General features: G+C 30.0%; 1 protein-coding gene across 1 annotated transcript; it reads left to right on the top strand.

Annotated features, from left to right (window-relative positions):
• Positions 1–206: 206 nt before the first annotated feature.
• On the top strand, positions 207–27,642 carry LOC132721794 (uncharacterized; the record flags this gene model as incomplete). The annotated part of the gene is made up of 6 exons (XM_060706170.1): positions 207–346; positions 16,350–16,951; positions 22,016–22,174; positions 22,582–22,678; positions 24,675–24,683; positions 27,634–27,642. Coding segments are annotated over exons 2-6 (844 nt in total), but the record flags the coding sequence as incomplete, so codon positions are not given.

Raw genomic sequence — 27,642 nt, forward strand, 5'->3', positions numbered from 1 at the left:
AAATCGAGGTTTTGTTATCTTACCAGTGTGTTTTCTTTTTCTCATGCAAGTATTTTCAACTTTTCACCATCAAAGTTTCGGTATTTCAATTTTTCGCCATCGTTATTTCGTTGTTTTGTCTTATGTGCGTGTCGCGATGGCCCTAACGGGACACCTTCGCAGGCATATTTTCAGCTATTTTTAGGACGCTTATCACCGAAAAGAGTTTTAATTTGCATTCGATGATTTAATGTGAGGGAATCCAATTTGTTATCAGTAGTTGTTTTCAAAACCATGATTTCAATTCATATTTAGTGTACAGTTTATTGTGTTAAGCATTTTCTTAAACGGGATTTTAAGTTTTGAGGTATGTTTATTTTCTAATCATAACATAAAATATGTAGAAATAAGACAGAAACTCCACAAAAGTAATTTAAGACTCTTTAAAATGTGTAATCATATTAGATAATTGTTGACATATTATGAAGCTTTTACTCTGTATACAAATTCGTTTTCCTTAAATATCAATTTTCACGACATTCCTTAATATGTTCTAAACATGTTTTTGTAGATGATTTGTTTGGCTGTAAAGCCTATAAATATGTAAAACAATTTACGTTTTATATAGAGAAATGAAGCTTTCCATCAAATATTCTTCTTCAGATTCTATCTAGTATTATTCTACATGTTTTAAGAGGTTGCAATTAAATACAGGGATACTATTGCCCCATATCAAGCGGATTTATATCCCGCGGCTATTTAAAGAATCAAGAAACACTTTATCTGCTGATTTTGAAAATTTAATACTTTACAAGTTTAAGATTTTAATATCAAATTAGCTACTACCAATAAAGAGTATTAACCGAACCGACTTCAAGCTGTTGGAAAGCCTGATCAATTTCTTTTCCAGCAGGTTAAGTGTTAAGTTTAAGAGATGTTATATTTCCGAACCTTTAAAGATCGTTCAGCACGACATTATTGTTGTGTTTGTGTTACTTTTATTTTTACTGTTCGGCATTTTTCTAGTTTGGTGGTTCCAATATTCCTAGTTGAATACTGTTTATTCACCCCTAGGATATATTGCCTGCTTTTTAAATTTGTCTTTTGACGTCTTATCTGTGATATGCAGACTTCATATCCTCTGATCTCCTTTCAAAATTCTATTTTGTTTTGTTCCGCCCATTGTGCTAGCGTACTTTTACTTGGGGACCATACGCCGCCTTTACATTGAAGGTTCCATTAATACCGCCGTATCAACACATCTGCAGATGTTTCTAAATTGGACATTTCACCATTTTTATGTCTAAATGTTAAATCCTGTTTAAACCGGTGCTAGGGTTCGGGATGGTAGTTTGCACTTGACAGTCAATCAATTCGAGCCTGCAACATTTTCAATTTTGCCGTGTTGGACTCAATTTTGCCGTTTTGGATTTTTTTAGGGATTCCTATTTCATGTATTTACCGTAAAGAATAATCATCACGTTATCTAAAAATGGTAACAACTGGGTTTTACCTCCGCTAAATTAAGAATATCGTTGCTTATCTACAGTTTGTGTGCTTTGATTTCCCCGGTAAAGTATTTTCGTATGATTACACTATTTTAAAACTTATTATGTCTCCCAAAATTTTTGGGAGACATTGCTTTTGGCTTCGCCGTCTGTCTTTTCGTCCGGCCGGTTGTCCGTCCGTTGTCCGTCAGTCCGCATTAAGCTTTAGCGCCCTTCACAGGTGTGATTTCAACCAAACTTTACAGGAGTGATCAGGACCATCCCTTGCTGTGCACATCACCGACACGTTCCGCTTCGCAGCACAATGGCCGCCAGAGCTAAAAATAATAGAAAATCTTGTCTCAAACTTCTTGTGGGATTTCAACTTAACTTTACAGTAGTGATCAGTTCCATCCCTAGTTGTGCACATTACCGCATGTTCCGCTTGGCTGCACAAAATGGCTGCCAGAGCTAAAAATAGAAAAATCTTGTCCGGCCTTCACAGGTCAAAATACTGTTGGGATTACTAAACAGTTACCTATCAATATCTCGTAAACCCGTCACATTGACATTGTATGTCAAACCATTTCGACAACCCATGAAATCTTGACCTTCAAACTTCTTAATTGCATTGCTTTTGGTCCGAAAATGACGTAAATTGATTTTTTGGCGACAAGGGATCAGAGGTCAAGATCTCATTGAGCTTATAGGTGAAAACGGTTTCTGATCAATATCTCAAAACCATGTGCCTTTTACCTTTAAACTTCACAAGTGCATTAGTATTGGCCAGTAGATAACCCCTTTTGATTTAACAGTCAAAAAACGCTAAAAATGATGTTGGTCTAACATTTTAAGGTCTAATGTAATATAACAAATTGGCCGTCATTAAGGAGGCTGCCGATCTGTGCAGTACATGTTTTACAAACATATCTTGTCAATTCTAATTATTAACTTTTAACTCGTTGATATTGATTTAAATAAAAAAACTTTGGATAATTATATTCGTTTGTTTAAACATAAAAATATTTATTTGTTGTATCTAAAACGTGAGCTTGATTAATTTAAGTTGTGTGAAATGGAAACGTGATCCCAAGTACTATTTACCGGTGTTAAAAGAATTGATCATAAACTATTTGTATTTATGTTTCTCAATGTAAAGTAATAAGTACTTGAATTTCCTACATATTAAATATGGCACATTAGTAAAACAATGGAATACCAAAAACAATGACTTGTCTGTATATTTATAGTTTTATTTAGCTAAATATTGTATAGTTTACCATCGTAAAGAAAGAAGAACGCAAAACGTCTTGAATGAATTCCAAATTTACTTCCTTTGATTATTTATAGTTATATTTAATATAAGATTTTAACGAAGAATTTCATATATGATTATATTGGCACATTTCATAAAAGATTATAATAAAGGATTTCATATAGGATTATAATGACACATTTCATATTAGATAATAAATGAAGTATTCATATAAAATAATAATGATACATTTCATATAAGATTATAATGAAGCGTTTCAAATAAGATTATAAAGAGTATTTCATAAAAGGATTATAATGACACATTTTATATCATATTATAATGACACATTTCATATAAGAATAAAATAACATATTGCATTTGTTATTATAATTAGTAATAAAAATGCGTTTCTTTTTTCTGAATATGACAAGCGAAAATCCCACATTTGAGCAAGTGTACCAATAAGGCATATTAGCGCACTTGCCAAGTGTGCCAAATCGCATATTGAGGCTATTTCCGGCCATCACGCACCTGTTGTCCAGTAACGGCAGAACGTCCGCGCGTGTACACGTTAAGTAATTGACAACTGCATGACCGCCGAGAGGACTTTGAAATCTTTGGCGAATCGTTCGATGGATTATGATAATCTAATTGAATAAAAAAGACAGCCAGCTGACACTAATGCTTTGTGGAAAGTATGAGAAACGATTAGTCAAGTTTGCCAAATCACATGCCACGTTCAATAACACGATTGCCTGCCTTAAAACAGTGCCAATATCTATATCACGTTTTGGCTACGGGCATTTGAAGTAATTTGATTGGCTAATAAAGCAGGGTCATAAAAAGATATAGATTTCTGCAAAAAAAATGGGAAATGGCAGCCATTTTGTTTTAACTCGGTCTATGTATAGACGCCGACAGGTTGCATGAATGAAGTTTCTTAACTTTCACGTCATGATTGAGTGGTATTTAACCGACTGTGTTAAAATTAACAACGTGTAGATTTAACGAAAACACAAACACACATTTACCGACTTGGATCCATGAATTGCAAAGAAGAAATATCTGAGGATTAAATGTGAAATATTATAAGTACATGTAGTTATTTAATAAAATTGACAATAAATAAGTAATTTGATAATGGTCCTGTTATTTGTCCTTGGGTCAGTCGTATTGGCCCTCGGCTTTGGGCCAATACGACTGCCCTCGAACAAAAAACAGGGCCAATATCAAATCACTTATTTATTAACATATAATAATGACATATTTCATATAGGATAATAATGACATATTTCATATAGGATAATAATGACATATTTCATATAAAATTAAACTGACAAATTTCATTTAAGATTATAATGACATATTTCATACATGATTAAAATGACACATTTTAAAAAGGTTTATAATGTAACATTTCAGATAGGATTATAGTGATACATATAAAATAGGATTAAAATGACAAATTTCATATAGGACTAAAACGACTAGATAGGACATATGACATACACATTATAATCACACATTTCTTAATAGGATTGTAATAAGACATTTAATAAATGATTAAAGTGACACATTTCATAAAAGATTATAATGACGCTTTTCATATAGGATAAAAATGACATATTTCATATAACATTATAATAACACATTTTATATAGGATTATAATGACACATTTCATTGAGGATTATAATGACACTTTTCATATAAAATTATAATGACACATTTCATAAAAGATTATAATGGCGCATTTCATATAAGATTATAATGACACTTTTCATATAAAATTATAATGACACATTTCATATAGGATTATAATAACACATTTCATATAGGATTATAATAACACATGTAATATAGGATTATAATGACACCTTTCATATAAGATTATAATGACACTTTTCAGATAGAATTATAATGCCACATTTCATATAAGATGATAATGATACATTTCATATAGGATTAGAATAGCACATTTCATGTAGGATTATAATGACACATTTTATATAGGATTATAATGACATATTTCATATCCGATTTTATTATATACTTTGAAATGAAATATTGAGAAATATTGATGAAATAAAATGCGTATTTTCATTTTCCGTATTTTCACTGTAAAAATTTATTTTTCACTGCAGTGAAACATATTTTCCGTATTTTCACTGGTGTCTTGCCGGACTACTTTCTTTTAAATTCTGCCAGTACTCAAAATTTAAGGGAAAGTCTTGCAAATTTTAATGTCCAGAAAGAGAAAAATGTATATAATAAACAGAAAATTCAAGTTTTTTCTATAAATACATGATTTATTTTCATCTTGCGGCATGAAAATTACCATATTTCACTCTTGGCTACCGCCACTCGTGAAATATTTATTTTCATACCACTCGATGAAAATAAATCATGTATTTATAGAAAAAACTTGAATATCCTCTATATAATGACATATTTCATATCCGATTATAATGACATATTTCATATGAGATTAGAATAGCATATTTCATGTAGGATTATAATGACATATTTCATATAAGATTATAATGATACATTCCATATAGGATTATAATGACACATTTCATATAAGATTATAATGATACATTTCATATAGGATTATAATGACACATTTTATATAGGATTATAATGACACATTTTATATAAGATTATAATGATACATTTCATATAGGATTATAATGACATATTTCATATAGGATTATAATGACATATTTCATATAAGATTATAATGATACATTTCATATAGGATTATAATGACACATTTTATATAAGATTATAATGACACATTTTATATAGGATTATAATGATACATTTCATATAGGATTATAATGACATATTTCATATAAGATGATAATGATACATTTCATGTAGGATTATAATGACACATTTTATATAGGATTATAATGACATATTTCATATAAGATTATAATGATACATTTCATATAGGATTATAATGACACATTTTATATAGGATTATAATGACACATTTCATATAAGATTATAATGATACATTTCATATAGGATTATAATGACACATTTTATATAGGATTATAATGACATATTTCATATAAGATTATAATGATACATTTCATATAGGATTATAATGACACATTTTATATAGGATTATAATGACATATTTCATATAAGATTATAATGACACATTTCATATATGATTATAATGACATATTTCATATAAGATTATAATGATACATTTCATATATTATTATAATGATACATTTCATATGGGTTACAATGACACATTTCATGTAAAATAATCATGAAACCTTTCATGAAAGATTATAATGACACAATTTATACCTTTTATAATGACACATTTCATATAAGATTATAATGACATATTTCATATAAGATTATAATGACACATTTTATACCGGATTAAAATGACACATTTCATATCAGATTATAATGACACATTTCATATAAGATTATAATGACACATTTCATATAAGATTATAATGACACATTTCATATAAGATTATAATGACACATTTCATATAAGATTATAATGACACATTTCATATAAGATTATAATGACACATTTCATATAAGATTATAATGACACATTTCATATACGATTATAATGACACATTTCATATCCGATTATAATGACACATTTCATATAAGATTATAATGACACATTTCATATACGATTATAATGACATATTTCATATACGATTATAATGACACATTTCATATAAGATTATAATGACACATTTCATATAAGATTATAATGATACATTTCATATACGATTATAATGACACATTTCATATAAGATTATAATGATACATTTCATATAAGATTATAATGACACATTTCATATACGATTATAATGACATATTTCATATAAGATTATAATGATACATTTCATATAGGATTATAATGACACATTTTATATAGGATTATAATGACATATTTCATATAAGATGATAATGATACATTTCATATAGGATTATAATGACACATTTTATATAGGATTATAATGACATATTTCATATAAGATTATAATGATACATTTCATATAGGATTATAATGACACATTTTATATAGGATTATAATGACATATTTCATATAAGATTATAATGATACATTTCATGTTGGATTATAATGACACATTTCATATAGGATTATAATGACACATTTTATATAGGATTATAATGACACATTTTATATAAGATTATAATGACACATTTCATGTAGGATTATAATGACACATTTTATATAGGATTATAATGACACATTTTATATAGGATTATAATGATATATTTCATATAAGATTATAATGTCACATTTCATATAGGATTATAATGACACATTTCATATAAGATTATAATGACACATTTCATATAGGATTATAATGACACATTTCATATAGGATTATAATGACACATTTCATATAGGATTATAATGACACATTTTATATAGGATTATAATGACACATTTCATATAAGTTTATAATGACACATTTCATATAAGATTATAATGACACATTTCATATAGGATTATAATGACATATTTCATATAAGATTATAATGATACATTTCATATAGGATTATAATGACACATTTTATATAGGATTATAATGACACATTTCATGAAAGATTATAATGTCACATTTCATATAAAATTATAATGACACATTGCATATTGCCTCCTGCACAGTAAATGGGCCAAGTTTTCAAAAATACATGTAATGCAGGCTTTTTCAAAAAATATATTGCATTTTCTATTATTTTTTTGTGTCTTTACAAAGGACTTACTATAAAGCAAATGTGCCCAAAATTTTTTTGTGATAGCATTACCCAAAATAAAGATACAGACATTTTCATACCCTAAAAATGTCTAATTTTACATGTAATGTGTTAGCATCTGTTTTTTTGATGTTTTTAGAAATAACACCAATATTATCTGTTTTAATTTATCACTTAAATTTGTTTACATGCACATAGAAAATTTAATAACCTATCCAGTGATATATAGTACTTGGTATACATCATCCTGGTTTTTATCGTTAAGATGATTTTAGTAAAATCAGACTTTTGCAATGCATCATTTTTTTCAAAATTCAGTTGTTAAGCAAACAAGTTTACCTTTAAGCAATAACAAATAATATAGTACTTTATTGTCTCAATCTAAATATGAATTAAAAACATATGCTAAGTGTTTTCAATTCAAATTTTCAAACATTTTTACCATAGTAGGCATTTTAGTGGTAAAAAAAAATTTGTGATGAAAAAACTGTAACATCCGTCCCCCTCTCATAAAACATCCAACTATAAAACAATACTCATAAAAAACAATGTTCCTGGTGCTTAATGATAGTCTTATAATGAAAATGTTATAAAAAATGCCAATTTCTATGTGAATGAGAAAAAAATACAATAATTTAAAAGGAGTCTGTAACATCCGTCCCCCTAACATCCGTCCCCCTATAGAAGGTGCTTATTAAATCTCACATAAACTGTAACTGAAAAGGGAATTTTACACAAAAACAACAAAGTTAAAATGAAAAATGAAGAAATAACAGAAAAAAGCACAGTCCTACGCATAAACCCAAAATTTCCAGTTTTCCCCAAAATTTCCTATCTCTGGTCAGTGATGAGCATTTAATTATAATTACACGGCTTGTCACTGTAGTACTGATAGCAGCACCCTTGAATGTTTTATGATCCTATCATGTTTCAAGAATGTATAGTTTAATTAAGCTGGGAGACATATAGAGAACATTTTAGATGTAAAGAAAAACTGAGATTTAACTTTTTAGTGTAAAGAGATACATACAATTTTTAATAATAGTTAAAGACAAAAAAATTGTATTACATTAAAAATAGAGGATATTGAATGAGTGTAGTTAAATACTAAATTTATTGAACGAGTTGAATAAAATCATATTATGCGAGCCTCTGGCGAGCATAATATTGTTTTATTCAACGAGTTCAATAAATTTAGAATTGAATCTACACGAATATAATATTCTATTTATCACATTTTAAAAAAAGGAACAGTAAACTGTTAAAATGAGTAATTTTTCAATGACGCGCCCGTAGTGTAACGCTAACATTAGCGCGCTTTAACGCAATGTTTCTATATAGCGCAAATGACGTCACGTCAAAGTGTTATTACACTAGTGTAATATCGTTTTTATTAAATGGCTTTATTACACTCCTGCGCCGCGGTTTATGTGATAAAAGGTTTTAAATCACTTACAACTCACAATGAAAATACTTGTGTAAATTACTTTCATATTCAAGGCATATCATACCTCAGTGATTTACATTATTTTTCTTTTTTTTTCAGAAGGAGCAAAATAATGTTTAGTAATAATAATAATTGATTCAAAGCATTATTGAAGTTTATCATTCAATCTAGTAGGAAAAGAGATGAATGTGATTTTTTTTTTCAAAAAAGATACCAAAATGATACAAGCAAAAAATTAAATAACGTTTTTAAAGTAAAATTCTAAGTTCAAAGAGGAAAAATCTCTTGGAATAAGGATTCTAGAGTTATAAACCTTGTCATGCATGATGTAAGTAATGACAAAGGACAATTATCTTAAGTCTAGAGTTGATGTCATTTATAATAACAAAGATAATTCCTAGAAATAATATTATATTAATTTTCAATAAATCCCTAATTCAAAAATGAAATGGAGATAATTCTAGAAATACAGGACTTGAGTTATAAATCTAATCGCACCTGATATAGGTGTTGATAAGAAACTTTTTTATGCCGCAGAAGGGAGGCATATTTAAATCGCACCGTCCCTCTATTTCTGGACGATCGTCTGTCTGTGCGTCCCCACTTCATTCCTGTCCGGACTTTAACTTTGTCATGCATGGAATGATATTAATATAACTAGGCTTAATGTCTACCACATTAAGACGACGTGTCGCATCCAAGAATTACGTCCCTACCTCAGAGGTCAAGGTCACACTAACATTTTGAAGTTTCACTTTATCACAATAAAAGTTTATAGGTTTACACATTTGTGTCCGGAATGTTACTTTGTCATGCTTGGAAAAATTTTAGAATAACTTGGCATAAATGTCTACCACATCAAGACAATGTGTCGCATCCACTTATCACGCCCCTACCTCAAAGGTCAAGGTCACACTACCATTTTGAAGTTCACTGTATCAAAATTAGAGTTTATAGTTACACACATTCGTGTCCGGACTGTCATGCATCAAGGATTACAAAATAACTAGGCATAAATATCTTCCGCATCAAGACGACATGTCGTGACTAAGACCCCGATCCCTACCTTCAAGGGCAAGGACATACTTATAGTTTGAAGGTATTCATTCATTCGAGAAGAGTTTGAAGATACACATTCATGTCCGGACTGTAACTTTGTCATGTATGGAAAGATTTTATAGTAACTTGGCACACATGTCTACCACATATGGACAATGTATCGCAGCTAAAGCTCATGTCCGTCTGTGTGTCCCCACTTACACAACAATCATGTCCAGTATGTAACTTTGTCATGCATTGAGGGATTTTGAAATAACTTGGCACAAATGTACAATAATACAAAGCAATTAGTTACTTTCATCCTCTTTTCTTTTCATTCTACCAGTCCTGCATGCTTAAGAAACCTTTTCGGTGGCATTCGTCACTTGGGTGACAGTCCGAATTTAATAAGGAAAATTCTAAGTATAAAGGGATGATGATTCTGAAAATATTGATGCTAGAGTTATGAAGCTTGCCATGTTATTGTTTAAAGTTATAAAATATCAATTTTTATTTTAAAAAAGTTTAATGGAGGAAATAATCCTGGAAATATTCATGCTACAGTTATGAATCTTGTCACACATAATAAGGAAATATATTTGAAGTTAAAAATTGATACCTTAACAAATAAAAAAGAAAGTAAAAAGTAACATTTTTTAAGAGGAAAAGAAGTTCAAGGGGAGATAATTCTGGAAAAATTGGTGTTAGAGTTAAAAAAAACAAACATTGTCACATATTATGTAGTTGATGATAAGGAACACATGTTTGAAGTTTAAAGTCAATACTTTAATATGAAATGAAGATGTTAGAGTAAAATATAACATTATTTTAAGTTCAAGGGGATATAGTTCTGGAGATACTGGTTTTAGAGTTTTGCACCTTATCAAATGATGTGGATGATGATGAGGAATATATATTTGAAATTGATACCTTAAGAAATAAAGAAGTTATAGGCGCATAAATATTAATTTAAAGTATGGACACTGACGTCGACTTGCAAACCGAGGTGAGTAGGACAACTCACAATATTCTTAGAATAGTCGAGCTAATAATAAAAATATCACTTACCTGGTCATTTTAGTTAAGAGTCTTGCACTTTGCAGTAAAAGTTACATCTATGAACAGTTTTTTTGTTTTTTGTTTTAGCGGGGGGGAGGGGGGATCAGTCAGTAACATGAGTAACAGTGACACTTAACTATTGAACTTTATTTATTATTAATTAAAAAATATCGTATGTTATAAAGTATATTTACAAATAAATGCTTAGTTTCACAATTCAATTGGCCACAGACCATTTTACAAAAGAAAGGAGAGAAAAACATTGATAAATTTAGTGAGTGTATCTTCTAAAGAAATTTGATCCTTCAACGTTTGGACCATTAGATAAGAATAAGAGGGGCAATAAATAATGACAAAACTCTCAACTCGGTGGACGTGTTAATGGGATACATACAGTGAATAGTGATTTACTAGCTGATAAGCCCTTACTGAGATTCAGCAGACTGGAAGGGTTTATGCGTAGGACTGAGCAATGAAATGACGTATTTATAAAAAAAAATATTATTTGTTAACACTAAATTCCTTAATTTTGAAAACAATCAGTATTTTTTTGCTCTGAAAACAAAATTATTTACTTTGAAATAAAATTTATATTTTATTTTTTAACATCAAGTGGACCTATGAGTTTATTAAGATAATATTTAAGCTTATATGAATTTATAACAAATATAATATTTTGTTATTCTGTGTTTACAAACTAAGGGTACAGAAGGGGACTGATGTTACAGAATTGAACTAAATTCTTTTTACAGTAATACGAAACTTATCATGTTCTTATGATGCATGATAGAGAAGTAGTAAGCTTTGCAGCTGTATAGGAATGTTTCACACAACAAATAAAATACTATTTTAAAAAAACTAGAAGAAACAAACACAAAATCCATAACAGGATATATAGAAAGAGGTGCAAACAATAGAGATGTTGAACGTATCTTTGTGATTAAAATTGGTCAATTGTTAAAACATAAATTCTTTAGCCTTAAATAGTTAACAAACCATGTATCCCAGCCCAGCCCCTCATAAAACAGTGGAATATGGATCCTAAATCTATACACACAGAAGGGGCTGGCACTTTATTGGAAGTTAACGAGCTGTATATTGGGAGCTGTGTATATTGTATATTGGGAAGTGTGATATATTACAAAACAGTAGGGGTGCCAATTAAGGGTGATATATATTATGCTTAAAAACAGTGGGAGGGACTACCATATCTGTTTCAAGAATGTCATTAAGTATTTAAGTTGTAGATCAATTAAGTCAAAGGATTTATTGAACTTAAAAATTTTATAGGCTGAATATTTAGTCAATGAAAAATAAACAAATAAAGAAATATAATTCAACACCCTGATTAACATTTTTAGATTTTTCCCCCAAAAAACCTCAAGCATATTTTCATACAATTTGACCCATTTAATTATTGTTAATAAAGTGAAAGAAATTTGTAAGTAAACTAGGATATGGTAAGGATTCCTGTGAATAATTGTGAAAATTATTCTGTAAATAAACCCTTCGCAAATTATTTTGCACCTATACATTTTATTGAATGACAAATTAGTTCATTAAGTTAAGCAATTCATGTACACTGAAATATTTACACAGAGAATTATTAAAAGTTAGAAATAATGAGATTATGATACTGAATCATAATGAAATCTTTGGATAATGCTGCTAACATTCCACATTAATTTACTTAAAATTTCATCAAATCAATAGAACTTAATTGCAACGATTTAAAATCTTATAATTTTTAATGAATATTTTTAATTGTGTGTATTTATGTATTTAGTAATGGAAAATTCAAGCTTGCATATGTTTTAATCTGAAAACTTATTTACTTCACACTGTATCATATCTTTTACAAATATAAATCTTATTATTTAACTTATTTAGTATTTTGTAAATAATTTCATGTAGAAAGGTACTGTTGGTATGACAGTTTCTCTTTAATGTTAAATTAAATGCATTATCAGGAAACAAAGATTCTTTTATTTAATTAGCAATGTTTTTATTTTATTCAAAATATTTCAATGTTCATTCAAATGTAAGATAAATGGAAGAAAACTAAGTCAATGCAACTTTTCATTGTGAAACGCAAATAGTAAGAAACTCCATAATTGTTGGGTATATTTCTACATTTTTCTCATAATTCATTCAATTATTTTACATTTATTGTGCTGTACAAAGCATATACTCTTATAAATTTTATCACTTTAAAATAAAACCAAACAAAAAAAGTATGAACTATGAGCTTTAAACATCTAGTGTAACATCCGTCCCCCAAAAATGTAACATCCGCCCCCGGATACAATTCATTTTTGGGTTATCTGACAAGAAATATACATAAGAAAGTCCTTTAATTTCTACTGTTTTATAAGAAATGTGTTTGCATATTTGATTTAAATATGATTTGGTGTACCTATCTTTGTTTTATTTCTCTCTGTTTCTAACATGTTTGAAAATTTCATTTTGTGTGAAAAATAATGAAAATTTGAAAGAAAATATTTTTATATCTAAGATGAATTTTCTGGATTATTTTTGTAACATTAATCAGAACACATAATATTTTTATAAAATAAAGAGAAATAATACAATTGTTATTATAAACTGTAAAATATTCAGACTTTAAGTATATCTTTGTAACATCCGACCCCTACCCACACAGTCCGCAAGAGATGTAATATTTTAAAAAGGGTATCCAAAAAGTTATCCTATCTTTCCAAAATATTGTTATAGACACCCTAAGGTATTTAAAAAGAGCAAATATTGTCTTGTACGTTTAACTTTATTTTTTGACTTAGATGCTTACACAATTGGCCCATTTACTGTACAGCAGGCAATATAAGATTATTATGACACATTTCATATAGGATTATAATGCCAGATTTCATATAAATTATAATGACATATTTCATTTAAAATAATAATGACACATTTCATATAAAAATTATAATGAAATATTTCATATAATATTATAATGACACATTACATGTAGGATTATAATGACACATTTCATATATAATTAATGACACATTTTATATAAGATTATTATGACTCTTTTCAGTCGGGGTCTTAAAATTTTGTAGGATATAATGGGTCAAGTGTTGTAGACTATTGCATTGTTGATATTCAATTGTTTAAATTATTTATAATAGATGAACCTAATTCATTATCTGACCATTGTTTGATTGAGATTACATTGAAGGGCAGTATGTATCCATCTAGTGATGTCATAAGTGTCCACACCGAACCAGAGTTTAATGAACTCAGTAGTTGTTACAAATGAAATAATGATTATAAAGATTTATATATGTTGAACAAATAAATAATGAACTGTTTATTTCTTCAATCAATGACTTAAACCAATCTGTAGAAAATGTTCAATGTTATGAAGATATTGACGTAAATATTGAATGTTTTTTAATTGTATTGATCAAGTTTGTTCATCAATGTTTAAAAAACAGTTAAATGTAATTCTTATATTAAATCAAATAACAATTATTCAAATCAATTCAATGATGTCTGTGACAGAGTTTAATCAGAAACTTAATAACTATAGGCGCAATAAAAATGACATATATAGAAAGGAAATGATAGAAGCAAGAAGTATCTATAAGAATAATGTTAGGAATTTTAATTATGAAAAAGACAAACAAAAAACACTGATAAAATACTAAATGCCAAATATTAAAAGCTAGAGTTTATTGGCGAATGCTTAAGGAATCAGTTGCACCAAATGCACCAAAAGATATATCTCTAGAAACTTTCACGAATTATTTCAAAGCAATTAATAATCTTGATGACTCATTTTTTCAAGCTGACGACGATGTTATATACTTAAATGAGAAAGATAAACAAGAATTGAATGATATGTTTTCTGAGTTAGATGCACCGTTTTATCGTTTAGATATTTTGAAGGGCATATCAGATCTGAATTTGAATAAGAGCGGGAGCCCGGACCGAATATTAAACGAATTTGTTATTCATAGAGAAAATGTTTTAGCTGGCTATTTTTAAAAAATCTTTTCAACAAACTATTATATCTTGGGTATTTTCCTAAAAAGTGGAGCGAATGTCTCATTGTTTCTATAGATAAAAAAGGAAGTTTGTCGGAAGCTGAAAATTTCAGAGGTATATCACTTTAAAGCGTTATCGGAAAATTATCCACACGTTTTATAAATACTAGGCTTACAATATTACGTTTACTTAAAATCTCAAGCGGGTTTTAGAGCCAAAATAATTTAATTTTCGGTACAAGGCATTATGCTACATTATGTTTATGTATACATTTGTTGGAGGTTAGTTATATCAAATTATAAATATTAAAATATAAGCATATTATAATAAAAAAAGTAGACATTTATAACCATTGATGTTTAATAAAAAAAAACACATACAAAACAATGTAATATGCCAAATAATCAAAGAGATATACATTTATGAAATCATAATAATTTTATTGATATAAATTTAAATGTAACTGACATCATATAATTCTGATGATATATGTATGTAACAATATGTTGAAAGTGAGTAATTTTATTATTCAAAGTCCGTCATTGTATTGTAATGTATTGAGTAATGTATTGTATAGCTCAAAATGTTGTAGCTATGTTTTATGTTTAAACATTTCTTATTTGGCATATTGTTTGTGAAGATATTAGTAAATAGTATTATTTTGTTTGTAAGATATGATTTTTATTCAAAATGAAACAGGTTAATTATATATTGGTTGAACGTTGATTAAAATCATCATAAATAGTCATACTGCTTCGATATTTGAACATTGCAGTTTGCATAATGGATACTGGAGGTTGCAAATTGTCTGCCCCTAGAAAAAATTTGAATTTGCGAACGTTATATAACGTCACTCAAAAATACAAACTTACTAATATGTTATTGATATTGTTAACACTTATAAGCTTAAAATTTTATTCTTTCCAATTAATAGAATATGCAACTGCTGTTTTTGTATTTTTTCGTTGTGTTACCATAAATGTCAAATTCAAAATTATTTTTTTATTGCTCCTCACATGAAAACTATAAACCATATAGTACTACATATAATAGTTTAATTATTCATTAAATTACACATGTTCTTATCAGTAGAGGTTGTTTAATTATTGTTTTTAAACGAACTTTTGCATCTCTATTTTCAAATATCATTTTTTTAAATATCTATATTAATTTTAATTGCCAATTGTCTAATGTTACAAAAGATGTAACCTTGATTTAATAGAAATATATTGTATTGTATTGTATTGTATTGCAATTGATAATACTAATCTTACGTCATTTCAGTTTATAAACTGACTATTGGATATTGATACAACATGGTACGATCCGAATCTGCGATGTCCGACAAGGATGGTAACTTCCTGAAAGGTATTTCTGCATTGCGTCTAGTAGAAGAAGGTGTTGAACCGTTAGTTAAAGAAGGTTCATTTCAGTATACGGAAGAAATAACTAATCAAGCAAGACAGGAAGCTGGACTTTATGGGAATGACGTTTGTGGACATTGTACAACTCATAATGTTGTACCGTGTAAATCTGGCAATGGACTTTGTTACTATGACAAAGACGGGAATTGTCGATTCCATGATAACAGTGATCCTCTGAAGGCGAGCAAAATTTGCCCGAAAGGTATCTGCAACAGGATTTTTCGAATAATAAAATCACGACATAGATTTCATTCACCTAATTTCAAAAACACTGATGCAAGAAGGTGGTTCCAAAACCCGTTCGAAATGATGAAATGTTTTATCCCGACTGATGGATATCAAGACAACGAAACAGTTGAAGACACAGATTGCGCTGGACTGCTTTCAGTGATTATTAACTGCAAATCTTTCCAGTCTCTGGTAGCAGAAGACCTAGGATCACCAGATAACATTTTTGTTAAGGTATGTTGTAATCTAGTTCATATGCACACTATAAGGCCAAGATGAAGTTTTGTGATTGTCCGTTGTCAGTTCGTCTCCTCATTTCATTAAAAGTAATGGAATCTTACATCGTGAAAACTTCATTATTGTGTTCATTTGGTACATATTTTTATAATTATTTGAACTTTATCAAAGTTACTGCTGTTATTCGATGTGGTCTTCTTTCTTTGTATGTAAATTTTGAAAACTTGTAAAAATGTTTATTTGATTCTCATTAAATTGTACAAAAAAAATATGATTTATAAATTGATGATCACATGTATCAAGACGAATGTTACCAGTAATCATAACATGTCCGCTGGTGATTGATTAATATCACTTATTGTATATTAGATAAAATAACTACTTTAATATTATCTAATCTAAATGACTTACCTTGATTTAGATCCAGGAAAGAATATAGCTCCACATTCACCCACTTTTACACACAAAACGCACGTACGTACGCGTACACGCACACACACACATATACACGCATACCTACATCTATTTTACAAGATATATTCATTACATATGATTGTTTGATTTTAAATATGATGTGATACATATGTTTCCAAAACAAATATCGTTCTTGTAATTCCAAAAACAATCACGTTGTTTTTATAACTAGAGAAAGTATATTTGTGAAGTTAGCCAGGCAAAAGATCCTCGTTTTATTTCAAGTATAATTCTATTAGTTAATATAATCTCTCTCTCTGTCTAGTGGCAAGCAAAAAAGGCGAAACAGAGGCTGAATATAGTAAAGGAAGAATTATCAACAATGAAAATATGTCGTTTTAGGAGTATCCTTTGGTATAAGTGTGTCCGTCGTTTTAATCTCGGGAGTAAATAGTCTGCAGAACCCGACATTGTGGCGTGATTAATGGGTCTGACTGTGTGGCTCGCAATTTCAGCCGAAACTAAATGAAACGTAATTTTAGCTTAAACCTCGTTATTATCCACTGGCCCCTTATATCCTCAGGCTCAATTCAAGAATTCAAGTACCTCATATAGTAGCACAGATAACGGAGTCAGAACTGTCAATTGTCATTTAGCTCATATCTCGCCATTTCCGACTGTCCGCCGTAAGCCCTACCTAGTCTCAATTCTGTAGAACCCCAAATGGCGAGTTGGTTTGGGTCTGACCATGTGTCCGCTTGTATAGGTGTGTTTGTCGAAAATAATCTGGTATTTTGCCGATATTAAGTAAAGAATCAACTGCAAATGGCTTTTCGAGCCCAATTCCGTGCAACCTCTCATTTGTGGCATTGTAAGGAAGTTTGACTATGTGTCAGCTGGTACAAATGTGTTGGTCCGGAATATAAATATTTAGCTGACGTTAAGCCGGAAATTGAATGTGCAAGAAAATTTCGGAATTTCCAGATGGGTCGGTTTTGCAGAATCCCATATAATGGCACTAGTAGTTATGACCAATGTCTGCGAGTTAACGTGTGTCTTTCGGGAATACTCAAGCATTTTGTAATGTTAAGCCGGAAATCGAATGCAAATGGTTATTTCAGCTAAAATCACGGAATTTCCAGTTAAGCGATTCCCGTGTTTTTAAAGCTCAATTCTTCAGAAATCTATAAAGTGGCATGTTTAATGGTCCGTCCTTAAGTCCCCTACTCTTGTAATTAAGTCAGTTTAGCTCAATGTCGTTTTAGGCTTTATTCCACAGTACCAATATGGTGGCAAGCTCAGGTGACCGACAATGTGTCTGCTTGTACGATAACGGTATATGTTTGTCCGCGGGAATACTCTGATGTTTGACGACATTTAGCCGAAAACATCTGGAAATGGTCATCTTGGAAAATCCGACTGGCATCTTTGAGCCCCAGGCTCAATTCTGCAGAATGAGTTTGGTGGTATGCTTATTTCTGTTTTAATCTTATCCTATGACTCCTGATAAAAATGTTTGGTTGAGAATACTCTGAAACTCGGCCGACTTTTAGCCGACAATCGATTGCAATTGTCATTTTATCTCAAGTCTCTTAATTTCCTTCTGACTCTTGTAACAGATTTGAAATCAAATTACATATTTAAGCTTCTAAGTATTAACAAATGCTATATTTTGATATTCAGAGGCTTACAGCAACTAGAAAATAATGTGGTTTATTCTTACACATTTTGAGAGAAAACTTGTCGATTGAAATCTGCTTTCAGTTTAAAAGAAATTGCGAGATATGAGCTAAAATGACCATTTACAGTTCGATATTCGGCTAAACGTTGGCTATTTCCGACGGACACACTTATACCAGCGGACACAGGGTCAGATACCTAACCACCCCACCATTATAACTTATGTGGAATTGGAGGTGGGTTTCACAGAGCCCAGCCAGATATGGCGGAATATGAGCTCAAAAAATCTTTAACAGTTCAATTTTCCACTTAAGGTCGGAGCAATACCAGATTATTCCCGATGCACACACTTATACCGTCGGACACATGGTCCAGACCACTCCCTTACCCTCCCAGCATATGGACTACTGCAAACTTGAACATAGAGCCAGCTGAAAATGGTGAGATTTGAGCTGAAATTTCCACAAAAGACCAGTGTTTTCACAATAAGCACACATTTTTCATAGACGCACGGTCAAACCACCTAAATGTCCTGCGAAATTGAGGCTGGAAATCACAGGGGTGTGCCGGAGATGGCGATTTATAGCTAATTGACCTTATACAGTTCAGTGTTTGGCTTTACGTCGGCAAAATGCCAGGGTTTTCCCGTCAGACGTACTTATGCACTTGGTTCAGATCTTTACAATCCCACCATTTTGAGAATTAACGGTTGGGCCAACGGACAGACACACAGGCTAGCCGAAATAGCCGGAGTTCTGGCGTATAACTAATATGAAAATATGATATATGCCGATTATCTTTTGATAATATTTTTCTGTATCATTTCTGGTAAGCCGGATTATAAGGATTTTGGCTAGCAGGAGCAGCCTGAACAGTCGGACTAGGCAAAAAATGTTCCGGCTGCTCAGGCGTACGTTTTAGCTTACTTCACGAACAAAGTATAGTAGTTTTCATATGTATTATGAAAACCAAATTAAATTTTACGCTAACAATATTTTCATCCGCTGTAAAAAATCAGCTCATCATAATCAGATAAGTTTCAAACATCATTCTTCCATTTCTAATATTTTTGTTGAGATAAACATAATAATAATTCAAATACTGTCATCTCAGTATGGTTTAACACCATTTAACTTCCAACCTGATCGATATTGTATCAACAAGTGTTATATTGATATCTATATTGATATCTATTTTCTATGCCCCAGGCATATAGTAATTAAAACATCAGTCTGTCCGTCCGTACGCCTCATTGTCTGTACGCATTTAACCTTTCCTAAGTTCTACCTGTACCAAATTGCTACATCATTTACACACTTACCAATCAATACAAAGTACATTATCACATTGAAAATAAGGCTTTGTATGGTTAACCATTCCGGCAAGTTGTATTTACCTTCAGTTTATCATTCACAATTTCTTCATTTATTCAATAATATTTTAAACATATTTGGTAGATGTATACATTAAATGGTCTTCTAATTTTTTGTGCAGTTATGGATCTCTAGTGTCCAGGTCAAGGTCGCTGATGTAAAAAATAAATTTAAACATTTTTTTCTCATACAACCTTATTTTTCGTTGATTTGTTTCGTGTTGAATACAAACAGACCGAATGAGTCTTCTTCCTTTTGTTTAGTTAGGGTTGATATGGGTCAAGTTCAAGGTTACAAATTTCAGAAATTTTTACACTTTTACATGTGCATTAATCGTAGAATTGAGGTATTCTCCTTTGGATGGGTTTAGGGGTCAGTTGCTTCAAGGTTATTAGATCTAAAAATACAGTTTTACACTTTTGCACCTAAAGTAATATTTTTTGACAAATCTATTTCTTATTTTGTAGGTAGATAACTTAAATGATGTACTTCCTTTTGAGTAAGGTAGGGTTCAATTTAGTCACGGTCAGTGATGCCAATAATATATAATAGATTTCTACACGTTGACTTATAGAGCTTTTTTTTGACTGATGATTATTTTCATTTGTGAAGATGATAACTTGTCTTCTTCCTTTGAATTGAATGAGGGGTCAGTTGGGTCAAAGTCACCAGTGCTAAAATATATTATTACACTTTTGCCGATATCGACTATATTTGTGGACGGATGTTTTCCATATTTGATAGGATGATAATTTGCATGGTATTCTTTCTTTTGTTTGAGTTGGTGTCAGTAGGTCAAGGTTGTTAAAAATAACTTTCTATACATCCGCTTAAAGAGCCTTTAGTTTATATTTGAAAGGATTGATAGGATTGAGATAGTGATCCGATGGGTCAAGATCACCAGTGCTGAAAATTAAGTTTTACTCTTTTGCCCATACAGCCTTTATTTTTTGCACAGATGACTTTCATATTTGGTAGGAAAATATCTTGCATAGTCTTCTTCCTTTGGATTGAGTAAGATTCAGTGGGTTAAGGTCAAATGTCCTAAAGATAGATTTTTACACAGCCTTTAAATTATAGACTAATGTTTTTCATATTATGACGAAACTTACTTTGGATGATCCAGTGTTGGGTGTCACAAGGGTAAATGTCACTTGTGCTTATTGTAGGATTTCGATGCTTTTTTATACAGCCTTTGTATTTTTTACCAATGTCTAATATTTACAAGGAACATGTTTAAGGTGGTTGAAGTTTGGGGTCACTCAGGGTTCAAGGTAAAATCGTTGATTTTATAAAATTGAATATTTTCAACTTAATCACAAGCCATTGAATTGACTTGTCAACTTATCTTTTTCAGGATTACAAAACGTAATGACTCTTTCAAGTTATATAATTGTGTTTACACATATTTTGGGGCAATTTTCTGTCCATAACTGATTGAATGGGTAAACATGTTTTGAAAAAAAAGTTTCTGACAAGAATCTGAGCCGGAGGGGGAGGGGGCATTTGTGTTTTACAAATACGTTCTTGTTTAAAGTTGTGTTGCTGCTAGTTGAATATCAAAAGAAAAATATTGTTAACTAATTATTTTTAGATGAGAGAGGCAAGAAACAAGATGTTTCACTCTGCTGGCTTCAAAATTACAGACAGAGAAATTCAAGAGTACATACAAATAATGCTTTCTATCTTCAATGATGCAAAGTTTCTAGCTTATGATAAAGATGCTCAGGCTGCAGCTGAAAAAATACAAGAGGTATATCTTATTTTCAAAATGTAATCACCCGTGATTTTTATTTTTTTATTTTATCCTTCTATCTTATTTTACAAAAAAAAAACAGTTTAAAACATTTATATTTAAGAGAGCAACCAATAACCGCTTCATAATTTAAGATGTAGTTATTTCATTTGAAATAGTGTAGATATTGCATTACTACATTGGGCTGTTTCGCCAATTATGTTGTTGCTTTCATCACATTAATTTTGTATAATTATCTAACAATGGAAAAGGAATAAAAATTTATTTGATTATTACTTTCTTCGTCATTTTGTTTTTAAATTGTGATACATTTATACAAAAAGAATGAATTTATTTGTTTCAGCCTTTTTACTTATTTACTATCTTTTACTATTTTGGTAATATTGATAAAATCAATACAACAGATTGCTGACAGTTCTGTACACGTATATTGTGGTGAAGAAATGCAAGATCCAGGTCTAAATCCTGAATTTGACGACAGCGAGGAAAAAAATTCTGGACGTAAGCGATTATTTTAAAGCTACAGATACTATTGATATTAAATTGCTGAGAAAAATATAAAGACAACTTAGAAACAATGAAATACATACATTTGCTGAAGATCTTGTGAGGATTTACTGACGAAATAATATTAAATCAATCAAAAATTCATATTTGTTAAGGTGATTTCAATTATTATTTTACCATTAAGTTTTATGTATTTTATTGCATTATTGTATCTAAATGTCAACAGGCAAATTAAATATATATAATACTTTGTTGATAATTAATTGGTGTCAGTCAGATATATCATAGACCTTAGTCTCGACCACAACAGGTTAAAGTTACATTTAATAAATTTCATAAAAACAGAAATAACGACATTTCATTAATAAATTGGGTTTCATATCGAATTCAGATCTTATTTTGGTGTCCAGACTACCAAAAGGAGTTTTATTGGCAAACAAATGTGCAACCTCATTGTGGCGAATTCGGAAGTACAATTTCTGTTTGCATAAGAAATTCCGCCTTCTAATCATCCGTACATCAATGTTAAATCAACAAACATGCCTATAAGTAGTAGTCCTAATTTAACGGTATATTTCCGCATTGTAACGGATATTTTCATACAAATTTATTCTTTTTTATGTGATGATAACTTTTTCTGAACTCCATGCCTAGTGCACCGTGAAGCTTAAACGGTTAAAGTGTGTTTGCACAAGAAATTTTATATTTGCTGTGTTCCGGATAGCAACGATAATACCGTGACGTAGCGCATACACGAGCTGATTATAGTCTTCATTTGCATGTTAAAATTCGTATACGAACTTTAGTGTTACCGTGGGGTTTTCCATTTAAAATCCTTATTTATGAACAATATTTGATGAGATTTATAACGATACTGTTAAAAAGGTTAATGAAACTGTAGAATGCTTGGGTTTAAGGCCGACGGCAAATATATTATTACATATTTATTTAAATACTTTAACTTTAAATACGTAAAATAACTGTTTACCTTCGTTTCTGTATGATGATAATATATGAACGATTTAGACAATTGCGTCACTATTTAGTATGACAATATTTTTAATAAAAAGAAAACCAAAGGCGAACTTTGATTTTCTCAACAATCACTCATAATTGAGTGTTATGTCTCTCATGTACATTTTGCCATGCATTTATTCATTGCCTACGATAGTACAGTGTGCCTCTTGAAAGATTGTAATGTATGGAGCACATATGTCTGTGTAGTTTGTACAATTTTCACAATTCATTTCATTTCATTTCAATTATACACGGTGAATGTCATTTAATGGCATATTGAATATTTTGCAATAGGCTTTGAGCGGACAAAATGAAAAACATGTCAATTCAGGTTTTTACTACATTATATAATCAATATTTTATTCTGTAACACATGTACATGATATTGTTACAAACTTAAATATGAAGATTTTTGATTGCCTAAAATGTATTTCAATGACTAAGCGTTTTACACATTTAAACATGCACTGAAAAGTCTTGTTTTTTTAAATTATTGTTCGTTTGTTTTGTTTGTTTTGCAATGAAGTGAAATTAACATAACTCAATGGTTATATCAGTGAAAACCTATATACACATGCCTATTATATGATACATACATGTGTTTGCTTTCCTTTTCCATGGAAAAGAATAGGTAAGTATATTTAATCTAAAAAATTGTCTGATTCTTCAAATACAATGTACCTTTTATTTAGTCTTGTGTGATATTAAGTCTGTGTGTGCTGTGTAAACAATGGATATCATATTTCATAAATGGTAATAAATGGAATTAAAACATGATACTGTTATACGATCTAATATGTACACGTATGATTTATTGCCTAAAATGTATATCGCGTAAGACATTAGGTAATCAAGCTTTTCAATAACATGTACTTTGTTGCAAAAAGTATTTTCATAAGTAGTTATAACACTAAAAATATCTATACAGTATGCTTCTTACATGATACTTACATGTGTTTGTTTTCCTTTTCAGGGAACATAGGTAAGTACTTTTTATCTCAAGAATTGTGTGATTCCTCAAATACATTTTCTTTAGTATTTTTGTAATGTGATAACAAATGAATATCATATTGCATAATGGCATATTGAATGAAACCAAAGTTGACTTAAATTTTTTTTTGTCGTGCTGTCAAAAGTGTATGCCACAAGTTTTCTTCATTTTCTAATCTTTATTGTACAATTGTAATGTATCTATGTGATGTTTTGAAAATTGTCTTATTAACACTGTCAGTTTAATTCTCCAACAAAATTGTTCGGGTAGAACCATTGGGGATATTAACTTAAATCTTTATAGACAGATAAGTCTGACTAATATATTTATATAATTACTATCATATATTTCTATTTCTTTATCTTACAATATAACATTTTTATACTGCCCATAACTATTTAAAATTTGAAATAGCAAGAAACGTAATATTGAACTGGTATTGTCCCTTTCATCTATGTTACTTTCAACATCTTTTGAACAAAATTCATAGAATATTAATTAATTGTACATTGCAGCTTTTTTTTTTATTAATATTCATTTTAATATGTTATGTTTCACTAGCTTTAAATAAGCCAATTTAGAAGTACGTTGAATCGCTATGTCAATTGCTACGCAAAATCATTTTACGATTGAAAGTAAAGCACTATCATCGATCGGCAAGCTTTTCTATATATTTAAGGATATAACTATTCATCAAACATCTTTGTCGGTATCTGACATCATAAATGTATAACTTTATTTATACACATGTTTTAAATAAAACAGTATAAATAAATGATATTTTTTCTTAGAGAAATATGATTTGTTGCAACCTTTTATGGTTTTCCCATAAATGTACACTACTCAGGGTGTAATGGTTAAATTATTACTATCGTAGTTTCCATAAATGTACATCAGATAAAACTGTTTAACGTGTCATAGATATCTGAAATTCGAAGAAGCAAGACACGCTATATGTTCTGGTTTGAAAATTGATTTTTCCCATTTATTAAAACACCATTTGCTAAAACTTTTGGACTTTTTTTTAAACACATTCAATAAAGTGTTTATTTAGTAACTACTTAAGCGTGACAAAAAGGATGTAAGAATATAGGTCTTTCGGAGCTTGAGCCTTGAGTCTAGAAGGAGGTACATGTTCCAAAAGTGTACTGTACATTTTCTTCAACTTTGAGTATGTTAATACACAGCTTAACCATTTATATGTTGTCTTAAATGAGGGATATGATCGTCAATTATTTTTAACACACGCATTTGTTTTGTAAATGTCACAAACTTAAATTTATTTGTTCTCATTGTCACTCTTAAAGTTTTCATGAAGTACATTTTTCCTCGATGCCAATTGCTTCTAATTACCGTCAAATACACATGCTACTCCGATTCGTTTGTAGTTAAAAATAAATTAGTTCTTGTTCTACAAATACTTTTTTAGTCTTTGTTCATAATGTTCATCCGTCTGTCGTGCATTTATTGGACTATTTCATAAAATTATAATAATCATGCTGAACAAAGGCATTTAGATTCTGAAAACGAATTTTACACGAAGACGCTTCTAATTACTTGAATTTTGTACCATTAAATTCATAATGATAAACAACATTGTACTAATGATCTCGTGCCATAGAATTATTTTACTCTTTTACGTCATAAACTGACATTTTCTCTCAATTTGTTGGATGGTAATTCATAAATGAATTATATCTCCCAAAAATTGTTTTTGCCTTCGACGTCTGTCTGTCCGTCCGACCGTCAGGGTGTCTGTCAGTCGTCAATAAGCTTGTCCGGCCTTCACAGGTCAAACTACTGGTTGGATTTTAACAAAACTTTACTTTGATCAGTACCATCAGTACCATCCCCAGGAGTGCACATCACTGGCACGTTCCGCTTCGCTACAAAAAATGGCCACAAGAACTAAAAATGGAACAATCTTGTTTGGCCTTGACAAGTCAAATTACTGGTGGGATTTCAACCAGACTTTACAGGAATGATAAGTACCATCCCTAGTTGTGCACATTACTGGCATGTTTCACTTCGTTGCACAAAATTGCCGCCAGAGCTAAAAATAGGAAAATCTTGTCCGGCCCTCACATGTCCATTTTTTTTGTGGGATTTCAATGAAACGTCGCATGAGTGACCATACATAGTTTTGGGAGACATATGTTTTTGTGACAAAAACCCTTCTAGTTATATTTCATTTTTGGCTGGAAATAATAACTGAAATATTTGGTGTTTACATAAAGATGTCCATACTTAAGATTGGAATACGAATTGCCTGGTTTAAAACTTGAAATGTCATCATAATATATCTGCTTATATACATTTGCTCACTTCAACAAATGTTTTCTAAAAACATAGTAATAGAAATAGGTTGGAATAAGGTCTATTCCTTAATATATCAAGAATATTGAATGAGTGTAAGTTCAATACTGAATTTATTGCACAAATTGTATAAAATTATATTATGCGAGTCTCTGGCGAGCAAAATATTATTTTATTCAACAAGTTCAATACATTCAGTAATGAACTTACACAAATTTAATATTCTATTTATCACATACCAAAAATAAAGAATGTTTCAAGTGAAAAAATAGTCAATTTTTATTGGCGCGCCTACAGTAAAACGCAACCATCTAACGCGTCTTTTCACTATGTTTGTATAACGCTTATGACGTTACGTCAAAATATATGCAAGACCGTGCAATACCATTTTTACGGAGTCGCAATATCGGCACGGGTGTGAAATAAAAGTCTAAATGTTTAATTTATTGCCTTACACATTTAATCACATAATCAATTACTTTAGCTTTATAATCCTTTCATTGGTACAATGTAGTTTGAAATGCATTAGTTTTATAGTTATGTACTGAACAACTGGTTATAATAACATTATGAGCCATAAGACACAGATTACAAGAGATTAACTTTGTTATTTTATCCTTTTCAGATTGGAATG

This window comes from Ruditapes philippinarum, unplaced genomic scaffold (genome assembly GCF_026571515.1).
Source record: "Ruditapes philippinarum isolate M1 unplaced genomic scaffold, ASM2657151v2 ctg6419_1_1_1_1, whole genome shotgun sequence".
Taxonomy (NCBI): Eukaryota; Metazoa; Mollusca; class Bivalvia; order Venerida; family Veneridae; genus Ruditapes; species Ruditapes philippinarum.